Consider the following 23,420-nt stretch of genomic DNA (forward strand, 5'->3'; position numbering starts at 1 on the left):
CGAATTCACAACACCTACCCACCCTACCCGAAACCCCAAAACTTTCTCTCTTCCAAATTTATTTACATTTTGTCCAGTGAGAGACTAAATCCCACTGCCTCCCCAATCTGAATTACAATAACAAGACACATTTCACTAACAGTATCTTCCTCTGCTCCTACCTAAACATGTTTCAGAATAAAAACTGATTCAGTCTCAGTTTTAGAAAATGCATAAACTACATGTGCTTCAGAGACAATCCTTATTTTAAGTGATAAGCCTACCAATTTTGGTTTAAGAAACAAATATCACAAAATCAGTATTTTATCATGTGTTTTTTACTTGTCCCTAAACAATTGGTAAAACTCTTTTATGAAAGGCAGCATGTTTTATTGTTACCAGAGACAATAGAAAATCTATTCAAATATTTTTACATGGTTAATTATTATAAAATATTTGCAAATTTTGAACTATTTCGGACGTCTAGCTATGAATTATGTGACAGAAACTACCACAGTTGTGCAGAGAAGTACTTTCATGTAGAGAAATCCTCCAATACAATTCAGAGTTTTACTTCTCTCTTCCAACCACTTTTACACTTAAAGATCACAGCAAGCCTGCTGCTTAGAGAAGAGAGATGGGTAGGCTCCCTCTGCAGACCTTTTATTCCCATTGCCAGTCAACAAGACGCATCTAAAAAGGAAGATGAGTCACAGATCTGAAATGTCTTGCACATATTAATTTCACCAATACTGTACTGTTGCAACAAGACAAAGCTATTAGTGGGACCTGCATGCACCTTCCAGTGTAGCTTGCAATTACATCTGTAACCCAAAGGAAAAGTTACATGTGAAAAACATTTTCTCTAAAGACTTTCTGGTATCTTCACCACACAAAAGAGAATACGGATTACCCAAAACCCCATCCATAACTCAACAGTTGACTTGCTTGGTTCACCTATGTTGTTGGTACCAGGTAGTTGGCAGATTCTTACATGTCAGAACTCTGTATAAACTCAACACTAAACTGTGATATCTTTCTCATTCACTGGAAGCATGAATTTAATAAATTATTTTACATGGTTGAGCTTGAATAGACATTCTATTATTGATATTCTGACTTCAAGTTAAAATAAATTACAGAACACTGTTTACTGAGCCATTAGCTAACTTTCCACTAACAAAAACATTTCTTGGTACTTCCTCCATTTCGTTTTCATGTCTGCAAACTTACCATTTCCTTTGGGGTTTTCTTTACATCAACAATATTCAGAAAGAATCTGAGATTAATTTCTGCTTTAACCAAGGAATGGCTATTAGTTTCACAATGGAAAAGAAAATTATGCAGACAATCTGCACAGTGTATTTTATGAATGTCAATATACACACACTGAAGACAAATATAGTTACTAATATCGCTACATTTAAGGTATACACATATAAGTTGTCCAATCATACTATTAACAAGCAGCTCTCCCATATACATACACACTTTTTAAGAGAAAATTCAGCTAACAAAGCTGTTCCTTAGCTCATCCCTGCCATAACCTGCTCTATTCAGAAACATATGGGAAAAGACATTAAATAACCAGTGAAAACCACAGACTTCTGGTATTAGTGCTACACATTGCATACCCCTATTCATTATTCCACCTCCCTTGTTTAATCTATCATTAAGACTCAGTGACCCTACACTAAATTTAAAGCAGATCCTTCCTTCCTCCCATGCCTAAATTCACATACTTTTCTAGTTGGGGATGCCCTCGAGTATTAGCCACTCTACAGGGTTTCTCTAATCTCAGCTCTGAACTATGTTGTGCTATAGAACCAAGAAATTGCTGGTTTACATCTTTAACTATGGAATCTTCCACCAAAAAAACCCTGATTTACTTAATAAGATAGAGAAAAATCTTTCACTTAGAACATATTTAACATGTTAAAAAAAATCATATATATTTCCCTCTAGATGATATTTATTTGCATTTGAAGCCAATATGAAATAGGTTTCTCAAAAAAAAAAATCAAGAAAACAAGAAGATGACAAAAAGAATCAGATATTAGATTAGCTTTTGTTTTTTCATGTAGGAACTAAAAATATATAAAACACAAATATAAAGACCTCTACCTCTTTCATTTATTTTTATTGACACAGATTGTACTTCAGCAGTAGTGGCAGTACAGATGAAAATATATTAAGAGTTTTCTGAATAAGGGACAAAAATCATTATCATTAACATCTGTATATATTTATCAAACATACCCCTGTCTTCCATGATAAAGTGAAAATTTATCTTCAGAATATTTAAAATTTAAAGACAGTAAGACGAGCAAAGCAGAGATGAAATTCTGTTGAATCAACAAAATGAATCAGGCAAAAGTGCAATCAGAATATAGATTTTTGTCTTGACAAAAAGAAGCCATACAATTTTGTTTTGGTTTCATGAATAATACTATTTCTATCATATGTTTAAATGTATTTAAACATATTTCCTCAAAAACTAGAATAGAGTTGAAAAGAATAGCTGCAACCTGACCAAAAACCCCAACCCGCATTCTCTCTGGCTTTTAGTTCTTTAATTTCTATAAGTCTTTCTCCAAAAAAATCAGCACTTGAACTAGTGGTAGGTGTACATGAGTTGTACGTTTTCGTAGAATACAAAATAATGATGGGGAAACCAAATTAGTAAGGTTCAAGTTGTCAAAAATCACATTTTTCTGTATGCAGGCTATAAAAGGTTATTTCCAAATCCTGTTCTCTATTAGAAGTTATCAGATAACAAAAGAATGTTAGAAGCAGTTAAAATAAACACGCTGAGAGCAACACTGGAAAACCTGAAGTCAAGGGTTCTATGCAGGTGCAAACACAGGAAGATGAAGGGAAAGCATTACCAGAGAATAACCAATGAATGGGAACTCTATAAAACTGGTACATAGAACAATTTGGAGATAAAAATTATCTGGAAACCTCTACAATGAGGAAGATTTCTTTATAAGCAGCAACCGTTTTATGAAGAAAAGAAGTCCTGTTTGCTGAACCTAACCTTTTTATCACAGGTGTAGTGGCACACTCCTGCCAAAAGCTGCTTCACATCCTCGAACTGCATTTATGACAGAAAAAAAATCACAGAAGCTGTCTAGAACAGAGCATTTTTCATAAGGGGGAAACCTTATTAGGAAAGTTCACAACTTCATTTTAAGCTTTTCAAGATGGGGGGATGACTCCATTCATTCTTACTCCCGCTGATTATTCAAATGAAACTGCTATCAGGAAGCATGTTTTGACTGGGAAGATAACCTACAAGCCCCTCAGGACCTCTGCAAGAGAGCAACATATGGCCAAAAATCTAAAAAAACCTAAGATCATTTATACTAACTTGGTAAGGCAGAATTTTCAGGAAGGTGGATAATTCAGTATTCATAAAAATATACATGCAAAGGCCCAGTTCTGCATTTTGTATGTATTCAGGTATTCTTCCTGAGCTGGACTGGCTTCCAAAATTGGTCTGGTTAAATTTTAAAAAGTTCATAGTCCACAAGGCCAAAATCACATTTCCCATTAAAATTCCAAAATTTTAAAAGAAAACTACATTATCTTGTTCTACTAAGAGCGCACAGCTGAGTTTCTCTCAATACAGCAATAATGTATTCACCACATCTTCAACAGTGGCTACCTTAGCAAATTGCCTAGCTCAAGTAACCCAGGAACCACACCCTGTGGAAATCACAAAGCTGTTTCATGAAAGCAGGGGTCAGTCTTTCTTGGAATATACAACTATATGCAATTTCATTAGTATTTGACCAAAACACTACAAGGAGTTACCTCTTCTGTAGATCCCAGTCTTTACAAAGCTTACGACTGCTATGCTGCAGAACAGCAGCGGCAAATATAACGACCACTTCAGAAAAAGAGATAATATGAAGCTACTCTAACCATTTTCATTACTCTACTGTGCAAACTTGTCATTTCACTGAAACAGAAAATTTAAAAAAAAGGTTAATTATTTATACACCCATATTATTTTCTCTGCATTTTACGGTCTTAGCTTGACACGCAAGTCTATTGCATAAGCAGTGAACACTATTCCATTTAATGAAAAAACTTGCTTGAATTGAAGGTTGTTAAAAACTCAGCTACTCACTTCCCCAAAAATACCTCCAATGCTGCACAGAATTAAGTCCCCATCAGAATTACTTTTTTCTCTAAATTAAGAGTAGAAACTATGTATTACAAAATAATACTCATAAACAAGAAATATTAAAGATCAGAAAATATCTATTCAGCTCAAATTAACACATTTCTGTAAATCAAAGAAAAATCTATCCTCACTTTTGTTCCTGTTACAGAATTATCACTTCAATAACCAATAAAAAGAAAGATCTAATGAGGTATTTCAGTACCTCCCAAAGAAATATTTTCAGGTCTGCTTTTCTTTTAAGTGCTTGAAAGGAAAAGAGTAATGAATTGTTCCTGCTCAGTCTTTTTTATTATTCTGTTATAACAACAAGAGATTTACACCATCTTTATTTTTCACATACTTCAAGATACCTTTTTATCTCACTGAAACAATGGCAAAGGAAACCTCTGACCAAAAAGGACAGTTATTTAACAGCAACAAAGAAGTTCTGCTTTCAGCAGAAAACCTCCTTGTTTCATGGGCTGTGATGACAAAGACTTACTGGGTAGCTAACAGTTATCTGAGAGCTCCGCACTCTAAGATCCAGGACATAATCCAATATCCCTTGTAAGAGCTTTCCATGACAAACAAGGATCTAGACTTCTACCAAAAACTAGGTCATTCAACTGCACCTTGTTGAGTCTCCTGGACTACTTCTACCTATTAGGATGAACATCCACTACTGGAGACAAGTAAGCACCCTCTGACCCTGAAAGCGTCAGATCAACGGATCTGAGATGGGGAAGACAAATCTGTCAGAGCCCAGCAAGAACAAGCCAGAAAGTTCAAGAAAGGACTGGGAGATTTTGCTGGTCATTCACCTGCAGAAAGAGTACGCCCTGGATCTAAAATTGTTTCAAATGGGACAGTGACATCATAATCACCTCTTTCATGATCTATGTGAGAACACTTAGAAGAAAATTAATTAGAGGCACATCCAACAGATCAAGAATGCCTATAACAGGCAGGCTAAAGAGATGTAAGGTCTGGAATAGATTCATTAGCACTTTTTTTGTTGTTTCTGAAACTAAATGATCAGCCTGGAAAGTTTTGAGTATATCCTCCAAGGTCTCATTTGTCAGAAATGCTCCACATCAGTTGGCACATGAACAGATGCACCAGAAGGGAACAGGCCTTTCTGAGAGGCCAAATGCTTTCTAAGAAAGAAGTCAAGTCTCTGAACATCCTTGCTAACGTGTGATCATCACCGTGACACTAGGGTACGTAACACTTCAGCACACGCACTATCAAGAGCAGCTGAAAAACATTCCCTAAAGAGCTTGTGATGCTGCCTGGGCGAGTGAGCGGTCAGTTACCCACCAATCATTAGAAAAGGGACAGAAAGCCATGTATCCTGTCACATGGATGGCATGACTGCTACCAATAAATCTGGTGAATTTATGCTGAAGCTTTGTGTTTCTAAGTACCACATGCATGAACAGCACTCCTGACACACTCAGAGTCAAAGATAGTTCTCGGACAAGAAATGAGCTGCAATATACAGACAGGAATCTGGCACAGGCTGACCTCCTCAAGCAGTGAAACCCAGCTCAGTAACATCAAAACTCTTCACACGAATGTAAAAATAACGGCATTCAGACACCTTATTTTTAAAACAAGTATTCTCATCTTGTATTCTTTTTAGATACTAGGAATAGTTTCTGTAAAATCCTCTTCCCTTGAAATAAGAGGCCATTATTAAAGCCCAATGGATTAGAAGACCCAGAAAAGGCTTGTCTGCAGATGTCTTGTGAAAACAAATTCCTGAAAAGCAGAAAGAAAAAAGGCTGCTGAGATGGCAGAAAGCAAATGAAAAGCTAAGAGCTGCTAGTAATGGTGTCACAGAGACAGGCATTTTAAATTGTAATTCCAGACAAGAAGAAACACATGTCACCAAAGGTATGGAGAAAATGGACAGATCAGATTTGAGGGGAAATAGGTCACTCCGTTCCAAAATCTTCAAAACTGTTTTGAAGTTGAGATTGAGATGCCAGCTATTGAATATAGGTCCACCTACAGAGGCTTTGCCAGCGATGATACACTGAGGACTCCATCATGATTTGAAAGGAAGCCATGGGAGCAGGACATAATTCAAAGGCATCTGCAACTCATTCTGCTGTGTATCTTTGACCTTGTTGCAGACTCTGAAAGCACAGAATCAATCTATACCTGAAGAAATATCTTCAGTTACTCACTGAAATTCAAAAGATCATTTGCATAATTGACAAAAAAGATCCTATTTCTACAGTTTGGTATACAGGTAACGTCAGAAAAACAGGAAGCTTCTGTTCCTATCACCATCTCTTCACTAGCAATACTCCAGTCCTGACCCTTGGAAACAGGTCACTAAAAGATTAGAATCTGGGATAGACATTTTGAGGATACGCTAGTGTCACATTATTGTAAAAACACTTACAAATACACATCATCCATTAGTCTTGGGAAAGATGTAAATCTAACCTATGAGAAAGTTCCTATATCACCCAAACAAACAAGCTGAACATTAGAAATTACAACCTTACACTTTTGTTTTTAGTATCTGTCTCTGAATCAGAAGATCTTAAGACATGTTTACTGTGCAGGGCTAGAAAAGGATAGAAAAACCACATTTCAGAATAAAAACTGTAGAAATACTTGCAAATTAAACGCCTCTTTTTACTTTCATCAGAGCTTTCCTTTTAAAAAAGAATCAATAAAGCTTCACAAGAATAAACTGTGCGCGGTTGTTCTTCCTGCATCAAAATCAGTGCCAATTAAATTCTGAACCCTAAATCTTTATTGTTTCCGCTGCTAACCAGAACAAACACTGTGATTTTCTGAGATCCCAGGCTGAGACTTGCTGTAGTAGCAGTTAGAAAAAATATTCTTGTTTTGACTTGTCTGCTGGGTAAACTTGACATTGAAGCTACGTGGTGGAAAATAAATGCATGATACCAAGATGTTAATTTTACAGAAACACTTAACTTTTGTGACCACAATTAACACTCGGGGGAGGGGGGGGAGCCATTGACAGGTCTACTTGGCTCCTGCTTCTGCACTGCTTCTCAGGCTCCTTTTCCAAGCAGCAGCTCGTCTCCTGCAGAAGCCAGGCTGTCACTGACCCCAGGGGCTGCCTTCAAAGCAGAACATGGGGAGGAAGAGGGGAGCAGGATCACAGGGAAATAAATACAGCTATAAACTGACATTAACTCCCAGCTAGGATCCAATACAGAAGTCTAGAGCAAACAGCTGCTGAGAACAGCTCATGCTCTCCTCCTTGTTCTCCTACCCTCAAGCTCTGGGGACACCTCTACAAGGAGGGCAGCAAAACATCACTCCCAGAAGACACCAACAGTTTTGTAGGAGCTACATCCTATTTGCACAAGCAGGCAGGAAGACAGAATTGGCCCTAAATTTATAATGCTACAAGATCCTCATTTTCCATAAAATAACCAGAAAAGACCTATCTTAAGGTGCATTTTGGGAATACATCTAGTTTTGTTTTGCATAAAACACTGCTCCACATCTCTCACTCCATTCCCTAAGATCACAGAACTGTCTCAACACTGAACTCCAAAACACCATGAACCTCATAACGCAGCAGAATATTTTCCAAATTTATTCTAAAACACTGACATTTATCACTAAACTGAAAGAACTGAAAAATAATTACACAACAAGTCATCATTTTAACAGTGGTAAACATGGATAGCAAGTTTACATAAACTAAAAGTATAAACACGTGTTATTTATGATGGATATAAACACTAAACTTTCTAGTAATTTCTAATGTAACACTACATTTGAATTACTAGGCAAAGAACAGAGTGCAAAACTGACTTTTTTTTCCTTATTCCAACTGCATTAACAGTAAGGTAGCCATGATTCACAAGTAAGAGAACAAAAGAATGCAAGGAATTGAAAAAGAGATTTAAAAAAATCTGAAAATCTTTTTTCCTATGGAACCACCAAAGTCAGTCCTTTTGGCTGAACAAGAAAGTCATCACAGCAAGAAATGCAGGAGGGGACCCTAAATACCTTGAAGAACATGCCTTTTTTAAAAAAAACCTCAATATTATTATAAAGGTAATAAATTTGTGTTACATAAAACTGAGAGAGAATGTAAAAGGCCCTCAGATAAAAGTCCTTATTTATACACTTGAGCATGTGCTACTTCAGAGGGAAAACTTGAAGCTCATTATATTAAGATGATAGGAACACTGACAGAAGGGCATTCTTACAAGGTTTACTGCACGTTCCACATTTGGCACTACAGTACTTTGTGTTTATATAATATTTTACAACCAGTATGGCTGGTTTTAGTATAGACTGTAGCTTGTACTTGCTTGCATAGTGAAGATGGGGCTCCTGAGGGAAACCAAAGGTTTTACTGTGTTTTGTAAATACAAGGGGTTTACTATGATTTATTTGCCATGTATTAACTTAACAGGTTGAACTATTCTTTTTAGCTCACCAAGGACAAGATTTAATTTGCTTTAATTTCTATTTAATTCCTCCTCAGTTTATGTTCAAGTAGAACAAACTGCCCTTAAGACAAGTAAGAATGTTCACACAACAGTTCATATTGGTTTAACTAAACCAGATTAGAAGTACACCTTTATTTTAAAACTATGTAGTGTTTTTGCACAAATCAGTTCTAAGCTGTAAAACACTATTAACTAGTGTCCTATTCTCTTAAGTTTTTCTTTTCACTACAACTCAGAAACATTCATAAAGGTAACATGGGAGTTCTACAATGCTCTGAGATTAATGGCAGCCTCAAAAAATGCCAGCTAACTACTGACCAAACCCAACCTGTTTCAAGGATATAAATGCCTATAAAACCTTAATAATTAAGTAATAAATCCCTTTGAATCAATATATTTGGAACACTAATTCAAAATGATTAAAGAAGGAGATAACATTAAGAATTAAAATGCAGAGCACATAATATGTAAACATCAAATACAAAATATTATTAATTGTTATATACTTCTCATGTATTTGCACTACACACATATTTCAAATGCAAATATTAATTTGGAGAGAAATACCTACTGTATATGCACACACTGAAACAGTTTGCTCAGCTATACTGCTTCAATGATTATTTGACAAGTTATAGCATCACAAGCTGCTCATTTACATTTTCAGCTATTCTCTCTGGTTTTTCCCTTCTGAAGATGTTAATAAAACAACTGTTTTACAGATGTGTACTAACAGCTCCTCCTCTGAACCACAAGGATACTCATAGCTATGCAAATTCAACGTATAAAACGTACACCAACAAAAAGACACCAGAAATGTAAAAACTCTTCTTTTCTAAATCCTAGGAAAGTGTAATTTTAGTGAACTATGGAAGTTAACACAAAGAACAACAATTCAGTTGATACAAAACATTGTCATTTGATATTCATATAATCATCAGTGAAAATTCAGTCTCTGTTTGAAAAGCTAACATGCAACCATTGTACTGAGTAATCCCACACACACAGGAACAGTTTTCAAGTGCAATTCAACATACTTAGCACTCTGCATTGCACAAAATAAGTATAGAGCATAAGTTTAAAAGTTTCTGATTACAGTATGTTTTTCTGTATTGTAAGGACAAAACAGTATTTTGAAAAGTTAAATCAATATGGCTTATCTGGCTTTTCTTAAACAAGCTTCAATGAAGAAATTCTTAAGAGCTTTTCATTAAGAACTGCAAGAGTCAATAAACCAGAAGATGAAAAGCAGGAATGAGAAAGCAGTGAAAAAGACGACATGTATATGGATTAGCCAAAAATAAAAAGAGGAAAACAATTTCTTAAAAAAAAAAAAAAAAAAAAAAAAAAAGAGAGAGAGAGAGAGAGACATGGTTTACTAAACAAGCAAAATGACCTGCAGAGGAGAAAATATAGATGGGTGTTTGTCTGATTTTGTAAGTCAGAACCAAATTATCTTAGATCTGACCTATGAACTGACAGAATTCAAAAGGCACAATATGAGAACTGAAACTGAATTTGCAGTTCTCTTCTTATACCAGTGTCTTGAGACAACAGATGCTTGCTTCAGACCTGAATGCTAAAATTATCCTCCACTTCAAACAGTTTGCATTTATGTTTCAGAAGAAACATTTAATCTTTTATTCCTCACTTCAAACTGATCTTAAGAAAAAAATGGAACGAAATACAACGCTAACATACTCCTCTAATGGAAAAACTATACCTTCGGGTATTCAAAAGCCTTGTTTTACTGTTCATGCTGATTCTTTGCATGGCTACTCTGCAGCAAGTTAAAATGCACAGGAGGTGAATTTTTCATTTAATCTTTTGTTTATTTGTTCCCATTCAAGAATTTGACCACCTGTTTACAGGATTATTGAAAAATGACAGTGTTTCTGCTACAATGGAGAACATTTCCCAATGGTGTAAGATTTGAAAATTCTGGTTTGCACCAAAGGACCAATGCAGACCCAGTCCTTGTAGGACAGAATTGCACTAGTGTTTCACTTCAAAAATGCACTCATGATCTTGTCTCCCTTAGCATACTTATGCTTGTATGATGGAGCAGTCTCAAAGCACATACCATTAGGATCAAACTAAAACAGAAAATGCATAATTTTTAAATTTTAACTACTAAGAAACATTCAATCTGCAGGACCAGGCTAGAAATGGTCACTAGTAGAATGCCAGAAACATAAACAGCATGGATATTAGATCCTCACCATCAACTAGCTTTCTATGCAGACCTCCCATTGCACTATCCAGCATGCTAATATATACACAGCTCTAAAATACTTAGTGTTCTATGGGAAGATTTAAGGAGGAGAGTGAGGACACCTCCATGGCAATTCAAGTTTCATCTCAGTCTATTACTCTTAGTTCATCAAAAAAGAAACTTTCATCCTACCCAGACCTCACAGAATGCTCTAGAGAACTTCCATATTTTTCATTGACCTTCTAAGTCCCAACACTGAATTATTAATGTGGACCTGTCTGACTTGACAGTTTACCTTTTGTATCAGGGAGAGAAGTTTCACTTTACTGTTTCGTACTACAAAGAAGTAACCTCTTCCAGTGTTCTGTTGCTGCTTTTTGTGAACATCTGAGCTTTCCCATTTCGTTTGTCTTAGTCCTGGCTGGCCTAGGCTGCCCTGTGGTCACAGTTCTCAGCTGCAGTCTAGTCTTTTCTCTGCCAGCCCAATGACAATGCATAAAATAATAAAATAAAAAATAATAAATAAATAAAAAAAAGAGAGCGATAAGACCTTTTAAGCAGACTGAGTGAAAGAGACAGTTATAGGTGAAATTGTGAACACACAAAACACTCCCCAGATTAATTTAAGCACTTTTTTTTAAGCACTCCCCACTTTTGAATTATTCAGAAAGAAGTCCTTGTCTTAGAAGAGGAACTTTTTGTGGGTAAGTGCAAACAGGTGTTTATGCAAGACACAGAGGGGAGATATTAAACTGAAATTCAGTTGTTAGTTACAGAGAAACTAATAATGGAACACAAACATAACTCACAATGTTTCTTAAGTAAGAGTTACTGTTTTGGAGTTGCTGAGTTCAGTAAAAGGTAGCCTGTCATCAGAAGTAAGTAAAATAAAACCTCTGCCTTTCTGTTTCTCCTGGAAGAAACTGTGGAGATATTTGGGTGCTGCATTTTTCCCTGATGCTGTGAATAAAATGACTGAAGTTATGTCAGTTCTTAGGACTGATTATTGCCTTCTCCATTTCCCTTTGTTGGGGCTGGAGTAAGGTATATACAGCTATGCCATGTGATCCCAGTCAGTCAAGACTTACCGCCATAAGTACATATTTGTAGAAAGTTCTCTCTTTCTTACAGACTAATTGTAGAAAAACAGCAAAAAAAAAAAAATCCTTGTTCTTTGTACTCCTTCCCTTTCTTTCTTTTATTTCTTATCTGTCTTCAGTATTTGAACGTCTTGAGATATTCTTCTACACTTACAAACTACAGTAATATAATTTCCAGGAGAGCTACTAGATACTGCATATACCAGGTAACAGCTACTAGATAGAATCACCTTCTCGGGGAGGAAGAGGAGTGGTGAGATTTAAGGTCTTTGGTACACCAAATCTCTGATGCTCACACCCTGTATATATTGCTTTGGAGTGGGGAAGGCAAACAAATGAGGTCTCAAAAGTTTCTATCGTTGTATTAAATCTCTTCATTCCAAAAGTATCATCCCCAAAGAATCAACATTAGAGTGTACTATGCTGCATATGGCACAGTCTGTGAGACTTTCTGTAGGTAATCCAAGGGAAGAAAAGGGGTGGGGAGGCGGGGATCAAGATTTTCTAGTTATCTCTGCCTTACAAAACATAATTCATAAAATAGGTTAAGTCTTTACAGCACTGTTCTGCACTTTCTATCAGCTGGGAAGACTGATTAAAAAAAAAATCCTTTTCTAACAAAACTTAAGACGACTTCTTTTTAACCTGATTCAGTAAGAAGTAATTCATTAACATATCCCTGGCTATTCACAACCTCTAGTTCCCTAAATATGACAACAACAAACTGCATAATGAAACAACAACAAAAAGCCTTTTTTTCATGATTCAACCCCCTTTCCAGTCAGTACCTATAAAGCTCCTTTCCTTCCCTTTTCACAAGGCCACATTACCAGTCCTTGCTCTGGATGGCATTTTCTTGATACTGCTAGTCGTCCTACCCTCTTGCCTCCCAGTTTCTTCATATTTTCTACCTTTTTACCAGTCAAACAATACTTCACATAACAGTAGCCACAGGAATCTCAATGTGATTCTGTTTCAGGCAGTCATATGTGTGTGGTTTTGGGGTGAGAAACAAGCTGTTTCAGGTACCTCAGGGTCCGAAGAGAAGCAAAAAAAGGCAGAAACTACCAAAGTCAACAGTTTTGTCCAAACAATAATGGCAGCACTGCATATATGTGTTAGGTCTTGTGGGGTTTGTTGTGGTTGGTTGGGTGTTTTTCTAGGGTGGACATCAAAATGACGTCTACTTAAATCCACTAAACTGAGCTCAAGAGGAGCATAAAAATAATCAAAGCTATTTGCAAAACACAAGTCAGAGAGCACTGAACAGAAAGCTCCTCTCCTTCTTCCTGTTTCTCACTACTGGAAAAGTGAAATATAAAAATACAGAAGCAAGTTCTGCAGAACTAGGAAGCAACCTTTGGTCAGAAGGTGAATGAGCCACACCTTGAGATGACAAAAAATAAACAGATTTCATATAGGAAAACACCTGCTTATACTGTTCTCGTGACCTACTGTGAACACTGTCCTTATGAGATCCTTAAAAGTGTTCAAGATCAAATGTTTGCTGACATGATATGCAGGTGACCACAAACATCACTCACGTTGACAGGATGTTGTGGCAGTTGCCCCTCTTCTGGAGGACTTGGTTTTCTTGTCCATTCTTTTTAAGCCTAGTTTGTTCCTATGGCTTTGTCTACCTGCACTTTAAGGAGTCTGCCTCCACCATACCCAGAGGAGATTTAACTTGAGAAACATCTCTACCCTGTTTTAATTTACTTCTACATCCCTACAACAGTAGATGCAAGTCTCAAACATCTTCTTGTGCTATGCCTACTGTGATGCTTCTCTAGTTGGAAACTGTGTGGCTTGATTTGTATAAACATTAAACATGGGGTTCTACACTACAATTTTGTATTATTTCTGCTGTCCCCCATCATCTCTACTATCTCCCAGCACTACTGCTTTCAAAACAAAGTATGAATAAGTTCACTTTGGTCTGCTAACCTAGGCAGGGAAAAATAAAGTAGATTCAAGGTTTGGTACAAACCCAAAAATTGTGATCAAACTACATAGTTAGTAAATTGTTTGTCTAAATCTTTCATGTATGATGAAAGATTATTATCATAATTCATTAGCAAATTACAGACTTTGTAATGTAGGCAGTCACAAATTTGGCTTTATATCAATCATTCTAGACCAGCTGGGTAGAAATTAACACAACTCTGGGATACATAAAATGAAGTGCTCTTTCATTTTTAATTCGCTGGAAACTTTGAGGAAATAAATGGAAGCTCTTCCAAAAATGTCAGTTTTCCCTGATTTTTGTAAATCATTCAATTTCACTGTAGAGATACAGAGATACAAGTACACATATATGGAGTGTATGCAATTGAATACCACAGGAACTGCTCAATCAAAATAAATAGAATATAAAGTATACGTAAAAGAAAAGCAGTGCAATTTTTTAAAAGTCCCTTTCTTTCATTGTTTCTAAGGCAGTCGTATACATCAGTGATCACATGAAGAATTATTAAACAAACAAAAAGCTAATAGCTTAGCTACTCACAAGATACAATATTGTCAAAATTCCTGCTCTGAGCTTTTTCAGTCTACCAAGATGACCTTGTACAAAAATGCTTGTTTTGATTGTGTCTACTTTGCCTAAGCTACAAGGCCATGTATAGTGACAGCTGCATTTGGGAGCAACTTAAAACAAATTTCATCTTAGTGGCACCTAATCCAGAGACTGGTACAAGCAGCATGGAAAAGTCAGTGTCAAAATTAAACAATGAAGGCTTTTCTAGGAACAGATGCTTTTGGCCTGCAGCTGTAAAAACCTTAAAACAATCCTATACCCCACTGTCTGGTCACGCAACTATCACAAAGCAAGGCATAAATTTTGCCACTTATTGCAAATGTTTGCCAAGAGCTTCTATAACCCTTTTTAAAAACAGTAACAGGGATTTCTTGAGGGTGATTATGAGGCCATTTTATCCTTTAAATGAGTGCAAGGCTCTTCAATTTATGCCCGTGATTCTTGGTACAAAAACAAAATAATAACTTTTCAAGTTCATGTTTTACATAGATATGGAACATAACTAAAAAATCATAAGAAACAGGTTTACTAGAGAGATAGCACACTGTTTCGCTAAGATGTTGTGGACCAGACAGACATTATTAATTCACATTTCGAACAGCAACCGAGTATTTTCTTTGCATAGTAATTACAAAGCGATGTAATGCAGCACTATCATTACACTGGTGCTAAGATACTGTTGACCATTTCTATGTCATGTCTTCACAACAGCTATGTTAAATATCCTCATCAGCTCCACTATCAAAAAAAATTTCTTCCTTTATTAAATGCAGTAATACACTTTAAACTGAAATATAAACTCTTAGTGAAATAACTTCTGTAACTCAATCAATCAAAGTAAATCATCAGTTCTCAACTATGTGAGCAATTTACAATATCAAGAATTTATAGATGTGCTCCGGCGTTTTTAAAATACACAACAGAAGCTAATCTAAAGTGATAGCACCAACATGATTTACATAAGTACAATATTTTCAAGTATTTTCGCACCAAGCAAGCACTCTAAAATTGTGAAGTGTTTCCTTTCTTACTCAAGTTAAAAAAAAACCCCAAACCACAAAACAACAACTTTTCCAGAACAACAGTTCATTAGCACCTCACTATTTATAAGTATAATTGGGTTGTTTGATGAGAAAACATGAGAGAACACTGTGCCTACTATAATTTGCACAAATACAAATTTCATTGTTTGAAAACAAATCAATTCAACGATTGTTTTTTTTTAATATAAGTGTATATCATGCAATAATAGAAGTGATCATATTATAGTTAACACAGGATAGAAAGGTTAAACCATGCTCTAGCATGCTTTAATTTACAAGCTGTAAATTAATTTCTTTTTAATTGCAAAAAAATGCTAACTTTAATTTTTCATTTATGATGCAACTAAACATGATTTATATGGATAGTAGTGCTATGCTATGTAGCTAGAGAGTACTGCTTTCCCCCTTCAAATAGCACAGGAACTAGGGACATAACCTAAGCAGCTTTATGAACATATTAAATGGCTTTCTTGTCATTTCATGATAACACCTTTTTAATAGCTAGCATTACAACAGAAGCCTTGCATAAAAATTCTACACCCTGAAAGTAAAACATAGCAAATATTCAAAATCAGAATAGCAAGCGATGGTTTTAATTGCAGTTTTTTAAAAATGCAGGGTTTTAAATTAGGTCTTGATCCCCAGAATCCTTAGCATCCTTAAATTACATGAGCAAAGCGATTCAACATGATTACTTCTAAAATATGGACAGCTCACATGACTGAGTATTTATGGAGCCAAACCTATAACCAAAATTATAACGACTCCTCATTACTTTCAAACTCAAATAAATTGATCCTTATCCTTTGAGAGTTTCTCTCAAATCCAACTACACTTACGGGTGGAGTGTAATAGAGACAGAACGAGAGAAAAGAAGAAGGGAGATATAAACGTACACACAAAACTACAAGCGCTGACAAATCGAAAGCTAACAGATGTGTGACTTCTAATTAGTTATAATAATCTGTGCTTCGATGCTATTGGAATATGCCTTGCCTTCCCTTGGAAATCAAACAGCTTCCTTTGGAGTTTTAAACTCTCTGGGTGCTTCTAAATTTATTCATGAAAAAACCTTGCTTTCAGCAAATTTTAGGTATCTACAGTGATAACTTAATAAAAGAAAAATATTAAATTATAATTATCCTAAACAGACACAGTCTTGTGAAACTAACCCTACATTCATATGAAAATACAAAGCATTGACTATAATGAATTTGATTCATCCTTGGACACAAAGCTTTACCACAGTAAACTCAGTCAACTGTTGCTCTTGCTTTTATATTCATAGTACTTAAATAGCGCACTTTAAAACAAAAAAAACTCCAATTGGCTTTTCATACATCCACCCTCCCCAAAAATAACGCACTTGAAAAACCCAAATGATATGAAAAGGCTTCAAGGCCTCTTTTCTCCTTTTCACAGCACTTTTTTTTTTATTTCTGTTTGCAGTAATCTGCCTTTCACTTTCTCATTGCTACAGAACAAACGAGGAGGCTCAGCACTTTGAAAAGGGGGCTCAATGTGTAATGGGTCCACTAGAATTAATTTAGTTGCACCAAATCCATTGAGCAGTGAGGTTTTTTTCTCTTCTCAAATCATTTTGAGTCGGATGCAGCCCCCAGCCTTTGTAATTCTAGTAAAGCACTTAAAGTGCACAGTAGGTGTTCATCAGGACCATCTGGTCAAAAGCAAAACAAGCTGCTGATTTTGCCTTTGAATAGAATGAAGCAAGTGTGAATTAGTCTCTTCAATTAGCACTATTACAACCTGTCAAGTGCATATTGTAAAACAGGATTATTACAGTATTGGTCACCAGTGCAATTATTTACTCTCTGCCTTTTCTTGCATATAAAAATGTCCATGTTTACTAGTTTTTGATAACTGAAGATCGTTTCTTTAATGATATGCATGTCCAAATCAACCAAAACCAAATTACAGGTTATGAAACATATTCTGTCAGGAATATATTAAGCTTCATAATTAATAGAGAAGTAGAAAAGTGCCCTTCCTTGATATCTTATGGCTGTTTCTGTTGCATAAAAAGAAAAAGAATAATAATTATATACCTTTATCAAGACTATCTCTTTGAAACCGATCTCTATATAGTCAGATATTAAGATATATTAAGTGCCTAATAAAGCTATCACTTTTGAACAGGTACATAAAAAAATATTTCCTTTTTAATTCCCAAGGAACTTTCTTTTTACCTAATTCCTAATACAAGACCATTTACAAAAAGTTTACCAAGGATTTCTTTCAGCAGATACATTTTAATTGTGCTGGTTTTTTTTAAAAGAAAGACAAAAAAAACAAATCAAGAAGCTGATTTCACTTTATAAAATTTTTTTATCTCCTTGTTTAAAAAGTCAAAACCTGGGTTGCTAGCTGGTACTCATTTACCACTGTAGAACACTAAGGCTATCACAGTGATAGATGTTTAAATTATGTATACTGCTGTTATGACTCACTATAAATTGAATATAATTTTCACATGACAGGTTTCTTTAAAAAGCAAGCAAAACGTACAAATTTCACAAAAGAATATGTGACTCAAGTACAATCAGTATAGCAACAGCTTATTTTACTAGCTTCTCTGATAGTACAAGAATAATTGAAAAGTAGTGTAGAACATTTGTGTACTTCCTATTAAATACCAAAAAGTGTTAGTTAGTTATTTTTATTAGCATTAAGAATAGTTTTCAACAATTTTAAGGCAAGTAAAAAAATCTCAAAATATAGCACAAGTGTTTCTGAAACTATTAATGTGTATACCATATTTGGATTTGTCCATATTCTGATCTTTGGCAAATGTATTTTATTGTAATTACTTAGCTACAACATTAAAAAGGAGAACATTATTTATATATACTTTTCAGGTCCCTATGCCAATGCCAGACCTTTACTGTGGATGACCTCACTCAACAACAATTGGCTTGAAAATATTTTGTACACATACCAAAAAATCAGATCTGAAAAAGGTACAAGACCTTCAGATGGATTATTTTTCTGCATGCTGAAGGTAATTCATCTGCTTACCGATATTTACATATTGTATTTATTTGGGCCTTTTATATAAGGTTTCTGCCTGTATGTTTATAAATGGTCTTTTTGTATCTTGTTGTACATTCATCCACTTGTCAAAGTAGTTCTAAAAAAAAATCAGCACAAAGGACTTAAAACTGTCATTAGGGTCTGTCAACACAGAATTTATAGTTTATCTCAGCCCAAGTAGTTGTATGCACAAATAGTTCCTCCTCCTGCCTGGAGTGCTATTGGATACATTGCTTTCCATATTCCACCTTAGGCAGTAAGTCTATAGGGAGCAAAGAACAAATATATTACCTATCACAGGTGACAGGGATGCTAAGCAGCTAGCCTCTGATTAGGTTATTGGTTAAAGGAACAGAATAAAGAGCAGATGCAGCTATGCAGAGGCAGCCAGTATTTAAGGACCCATCATCTTTGCATTGTTTGCACAGATTTTATGTTTTACTAGGAACTGTAGTGCCCAGTATATGCTTTACCTAGTATTCTCAACTGCAATCGCCAGCAGTTACAAAATAAAATCATCAATTTACAAGAGGCCTGAGGTTTCTGCATATTTAACTTATCTACCCTTTAACAGTCACAGCTTGCGTACACTGGATACTTCTGTAATCCTGCACAAGATAATCACAAAAAGGCTTCATATTCTATACCAAAAGTAAAATAGACAAACGCAAACTCCTTGTTTTTAACGGAGTTACCAAGTTTGTTAAAAAAATTTGGTTTCCCCTCCCCCCCCCCCCAAGTCACTGACTAAAGCAACAAAAAGTGTGACGCATACTATTGTGACAACAACTCAAATTCAAGAAGTTTTTCACAAATTAGTTTGCTCCAGGATGAGAACACAAACTTGCTTTTCATGAAACTTTAAAATATTCCCCCCTCTGAAAAGGGCTGCCCTTTGTTTCCATCAAATACTATAACTACCATATGCAAAAAGGAAAAGTACTATAAATGGTCACTTCTACATGGGAACAAGTTCGCACGAATAGACAGAAAACAAATTATGTTGGATGTGGCAACGCCTCGTAATAATTTAGCACATAGCTTCTCAATAAAAAATTAAAAATTCTCTCACTCCAGTTACAGACTGCCTTTACAAATTATCTTTGCAGAATAAAGAGCAAGAATTCAGACGGAAAACTCATTTTAATCTTGTAAGTATTAGGAGTTCAATTTATTAGAATTGTCCTTATTTAATACGCTGGAAATGTACTAATTTACACTCTCCTAACTGGCACAAAACCTACTAATTTCCACTTTAAAATGCAGATCATGGAAAAAAGTAACCATGATATTTCCCAGAACAGTATCTGCCCAGAATTAATTTAATACTGCAATTCTACAAGAACAAACAGATGTCAGAAGCCTGTGACACAGATTAATTTGCAATTTAAACCAACATTTTATCATTAACTTTCCAAGTTAACAATGCCCCTGCCCAATGCAAAAAAAAAAAAAATAATCCAATATCCAGAATTTTGGACAAGTGCAGTTTAATTTTTTACTTAATTTCTGAGGATTCCGTATAGGCTCATAATCCCACATCAATGTAACTGAATGTAACTTATATTTTTTGAACTGAGAAATTAAATTTTATTACTTAAACAGTTGAAGATTTAGATAAAGCATGTTAAAAAAAAAAAAAAGGCATTTTGAAGTGCCATCCAAAAATCTAACCACTGAATTAATATGCAAGAAATTGTGGAAGCAGACATGAGCCCTACGGCTTTAGGCTTCTTTCAGAGAATTTTCTGTCAGATTGTTTCCCCATTAAACACCAAGATTTCTTCAAATTAACAAATCATCCAAGTATCATTTACTATTAAACATGCATTCTAAACAATAATAAAAAAGATGACAGAAAAGTGAAACAATAGTCATTTCAGAAAGCACAGTTGAGAGCTCGCTGGATTTTTCATTTAGTCCACTGCAAAATATTTATGACAGTTTGGAAAGGGTGGTGGGCCTGGGTTTTGGTGTGGTGGTTTGGTTGGTTAGTTAGTTGGGTTTTCTGAGACACCTGGAAAAACCATCTATTCCTTAAAATTCACAGTACTAATAATAACAACAAATGAACAACTAGCCCTGGAGAGACAGTTGAATCCAATTGTGGCAAGCAGTAGAACATTTATAGAATTTTAAATATTTCTTTTAATAATTGATGTACTCATTTTTAATCTTTCTGCATAGGATATAAAGTGTGAGTAGACTGCATTAACACTGCTTAAACATTTCAACTTGTCAGTATGGCCAAGTCGATTTCTGAAATATTTGCAGTATTTTCCCATCGAAACAGTAATAAAGGTAGAATAAATATATGCCACTGCTTTATAATCACTGAACATTAATGAATATTTTATGTCTTTTTAAATCTCCCTGTTTAATTTAAAAGGGTGAAATTAAGTCTCCTCCCTGCAATATGCCAATTATCTGTAAATCAAACAATAACTTGGCCATTATACTCCTTTTTGTTAATATACCAGAAGCTAATTTGAAAACACTGAACGGCATTTTTAGGTAATAATTGAATAGTCCTTCCTGCCCTCTTGTGGTTGGCAACTGCAACTCACATAGAGCTTTTCCACGACTACAAAAATATAACAGAAGGAAAGTAAACTATTAATTTGTTAAAGTGCGAACAAGGGGGAGGGGGGGTGGTTAAAAAAAAAAAAAAAAAAAAAAGAAAAAAGTTAACAGTCCCTGGAGAGGAGAGAAGAGAAGGAAAGGTGTCACCGGTTCCTCCAAATCTCACAGACTAGCTAGATTCATCAATCATTTGTTACAATGCTCACTCTATGCTAAAAGAAAAAAATTTAAAATCCATTAGGAAATTAATATACAAAACAGTCCTTGTTTTCTATAATTAGACAAGTGTTTGCCAGCCCTTTCACCTCAGCCAAATTCCCAGTGATCTCCACAAGACTTTGAGCAGACAGACATATTCACCTGTTTAACATCAGCTGCACAGAAAGGTCCGGACTTCTCTTTTCATTTCAGCCTCTGAAATGTTCACAATTTTATACACTCTGTTGATGTAATATTTAGATACAAGACAGAAAGGCCAAGAAAGGTGTTTGACCCTCACACTGGTTATAGGGTTGTAGGTGTTTTGGGTTTTTTATGTTGGTTGTTTAATAGGGAAAATCATAACTGCCTTTTAAATTACATCGACTGTATGTTAACTTATTGACTGTAACCTGCCATTCCCAACAAGAAAACTTCAGTGCACATAAAGGCAGCCTAGATTCCCACACATCGTCACAGTTTTCTGGTTCCTTTAACCTGGGTGAGACCCACCAGCAAAGTAGTAATTGATACAGCATAGATAAAAAACAAACAGATACTATGTATGTATGTGTTTTCTTTTAGGATCTCACAATTTAAAAATTAAAAGCAAATATTCTGATAATTTATTTCCGTAAATATTCAAATTATTTTAATTGTAAAGAGTCAGCATGGCTTCTCAGAAAACAAATTGATGCAAGTATGTTTGTTTGCTTATATTACTAAAAAAAAAACACAACAAAACACACACACAAAAACACACACACACAAAAACCATACCTTACTAAAATACATTTAAACAGGTAAAGTAGAAAACAGCATTTCACATAGAGGAAAGATCAGAATTTAGATCTTAAGAATAACAGGACTCACAATGAAAACAGTTAATGATCATTTTCATTGCTGTATGACATACTGCTCCTATAGCTAATATTACAGAACTTAAAATAATTCTGTCTACAATGTCAGCATGTGACATGAAAAACTTCAATAAAATCTGATCAACCCTAAAAGATTGAGAGAAGTGTCAGACCAATAGCAAACATACATTTAATTTGAAAAGCAAACATTTAACCTTATTGTTTTGCAATGTGAATTCTGAAGAGTCACAGTTCTAGACTGTTTGTTGTTTCCAGAAATGAGGGGGTTATATGAAAAGTAACATCCAAAACATCTGGCATTAGACGAGCGCTAGGCAACAACCCTTGGCTTTAGCAAGAAGTTGTAAAAATATGCAAGGACTGCTTTGTTCTAAATTCAGTGACTCCAGAGTCATGTTAAAGGTATTTGTCCCTGTAAGACTTAATTCTGATGAAGTTCTCTACAATATCACCCCTTGCTGGCCATTCTACAGAACAGCAGTGACGCCCATTATACACAAAACCATTTGGCTCCCAAGCCAGTAAGAATTACAGCACTAGCACAGCAACCACTAATAGCAGAGGTGCCTACAAGATGGAGATGGAGCTGGTTAAAAGAAGGGAAGACAAAGGGAGTTTCAAGGAAATTAAACATAAAATGTAATTTGAATAACTGTCTTTCCTCACCACTCTAGAAAAACTCAGTAAACACTGCATGTATTTTGCTACTACAATGCAAAAAGAAACATCTTTTCTGTATAATTTAATAGAAAACCTTTTTAAGGCCAAGTTCTTTAATCAAATTACAGAAATCTTGATGATCCAACCAAAAAATGACTAATAAAATAAAGGCATATCCATCAAGACCACGTAAACCTTCTTTAACAGATTTGGCATTAGCTATAATGAGCTACATTTATTCTTCAGCTGTGAAACAGCACTCACCTCCTGAATGGTACTGCTTCCTGAGAAGTTGAGGTTGTACTCCCGCTGGACTTCTCGATGGGTGACGATCAGCATGAAGTTTTGATTTAATGACTCCTGCAGGGCACTGAAATGGTTGAAAGAAAAACAAGAAAATCAGGGATAAGCATGTTATAGCTTGTTTTACAGTTAGATGCAGAAACCCCAGGGTACCCTAAACTCTACATGGACATGTCCAGGCACAACATCATCATCTCTCTTTTCACTCTTAAATGCAAGGAAGCATGC

The 23,420-nt window shown here is 35.3% G+C and overlaps 1 protein-coding gene across 1 annotated transcript in view; it reads right to left on the minus strand.

The window, feature by feature from the left end:
• The window catches only part of FAF1 (Fas associated factor 1), a 171,369-nt gene that overhangs the window by 96,489 nt on the left and 51,460 nt on the right, over positions 1-23,420 (minus strand). The window contains exon 7 of the mRNA XM_040611322.1: positions 23,154-23,259. Within this exon, the coding sequence (XP_040467256.1) occupies positions 23,154-23,259 (106 nt within the window). The remainder of the gene's footprint in view (positions 1-23,153; positions 23,260-23,420) is intronic.

Source organism: Falco naumanni, chromosome 11 (genome assembly GCF_017639655.2).
Source record: "Falco naumanni isolate bFalNau1 chromosome 11, bFalNau1.pat, whole genome shotgun sequence".
In the NCBI taxonomy this organism is placed as follows: domain Eukaryota; kingdom Metazoa; phylum Chordata; class Aves; order Falconiformes; family Falconidae; genus Falco; species Falco naumanni.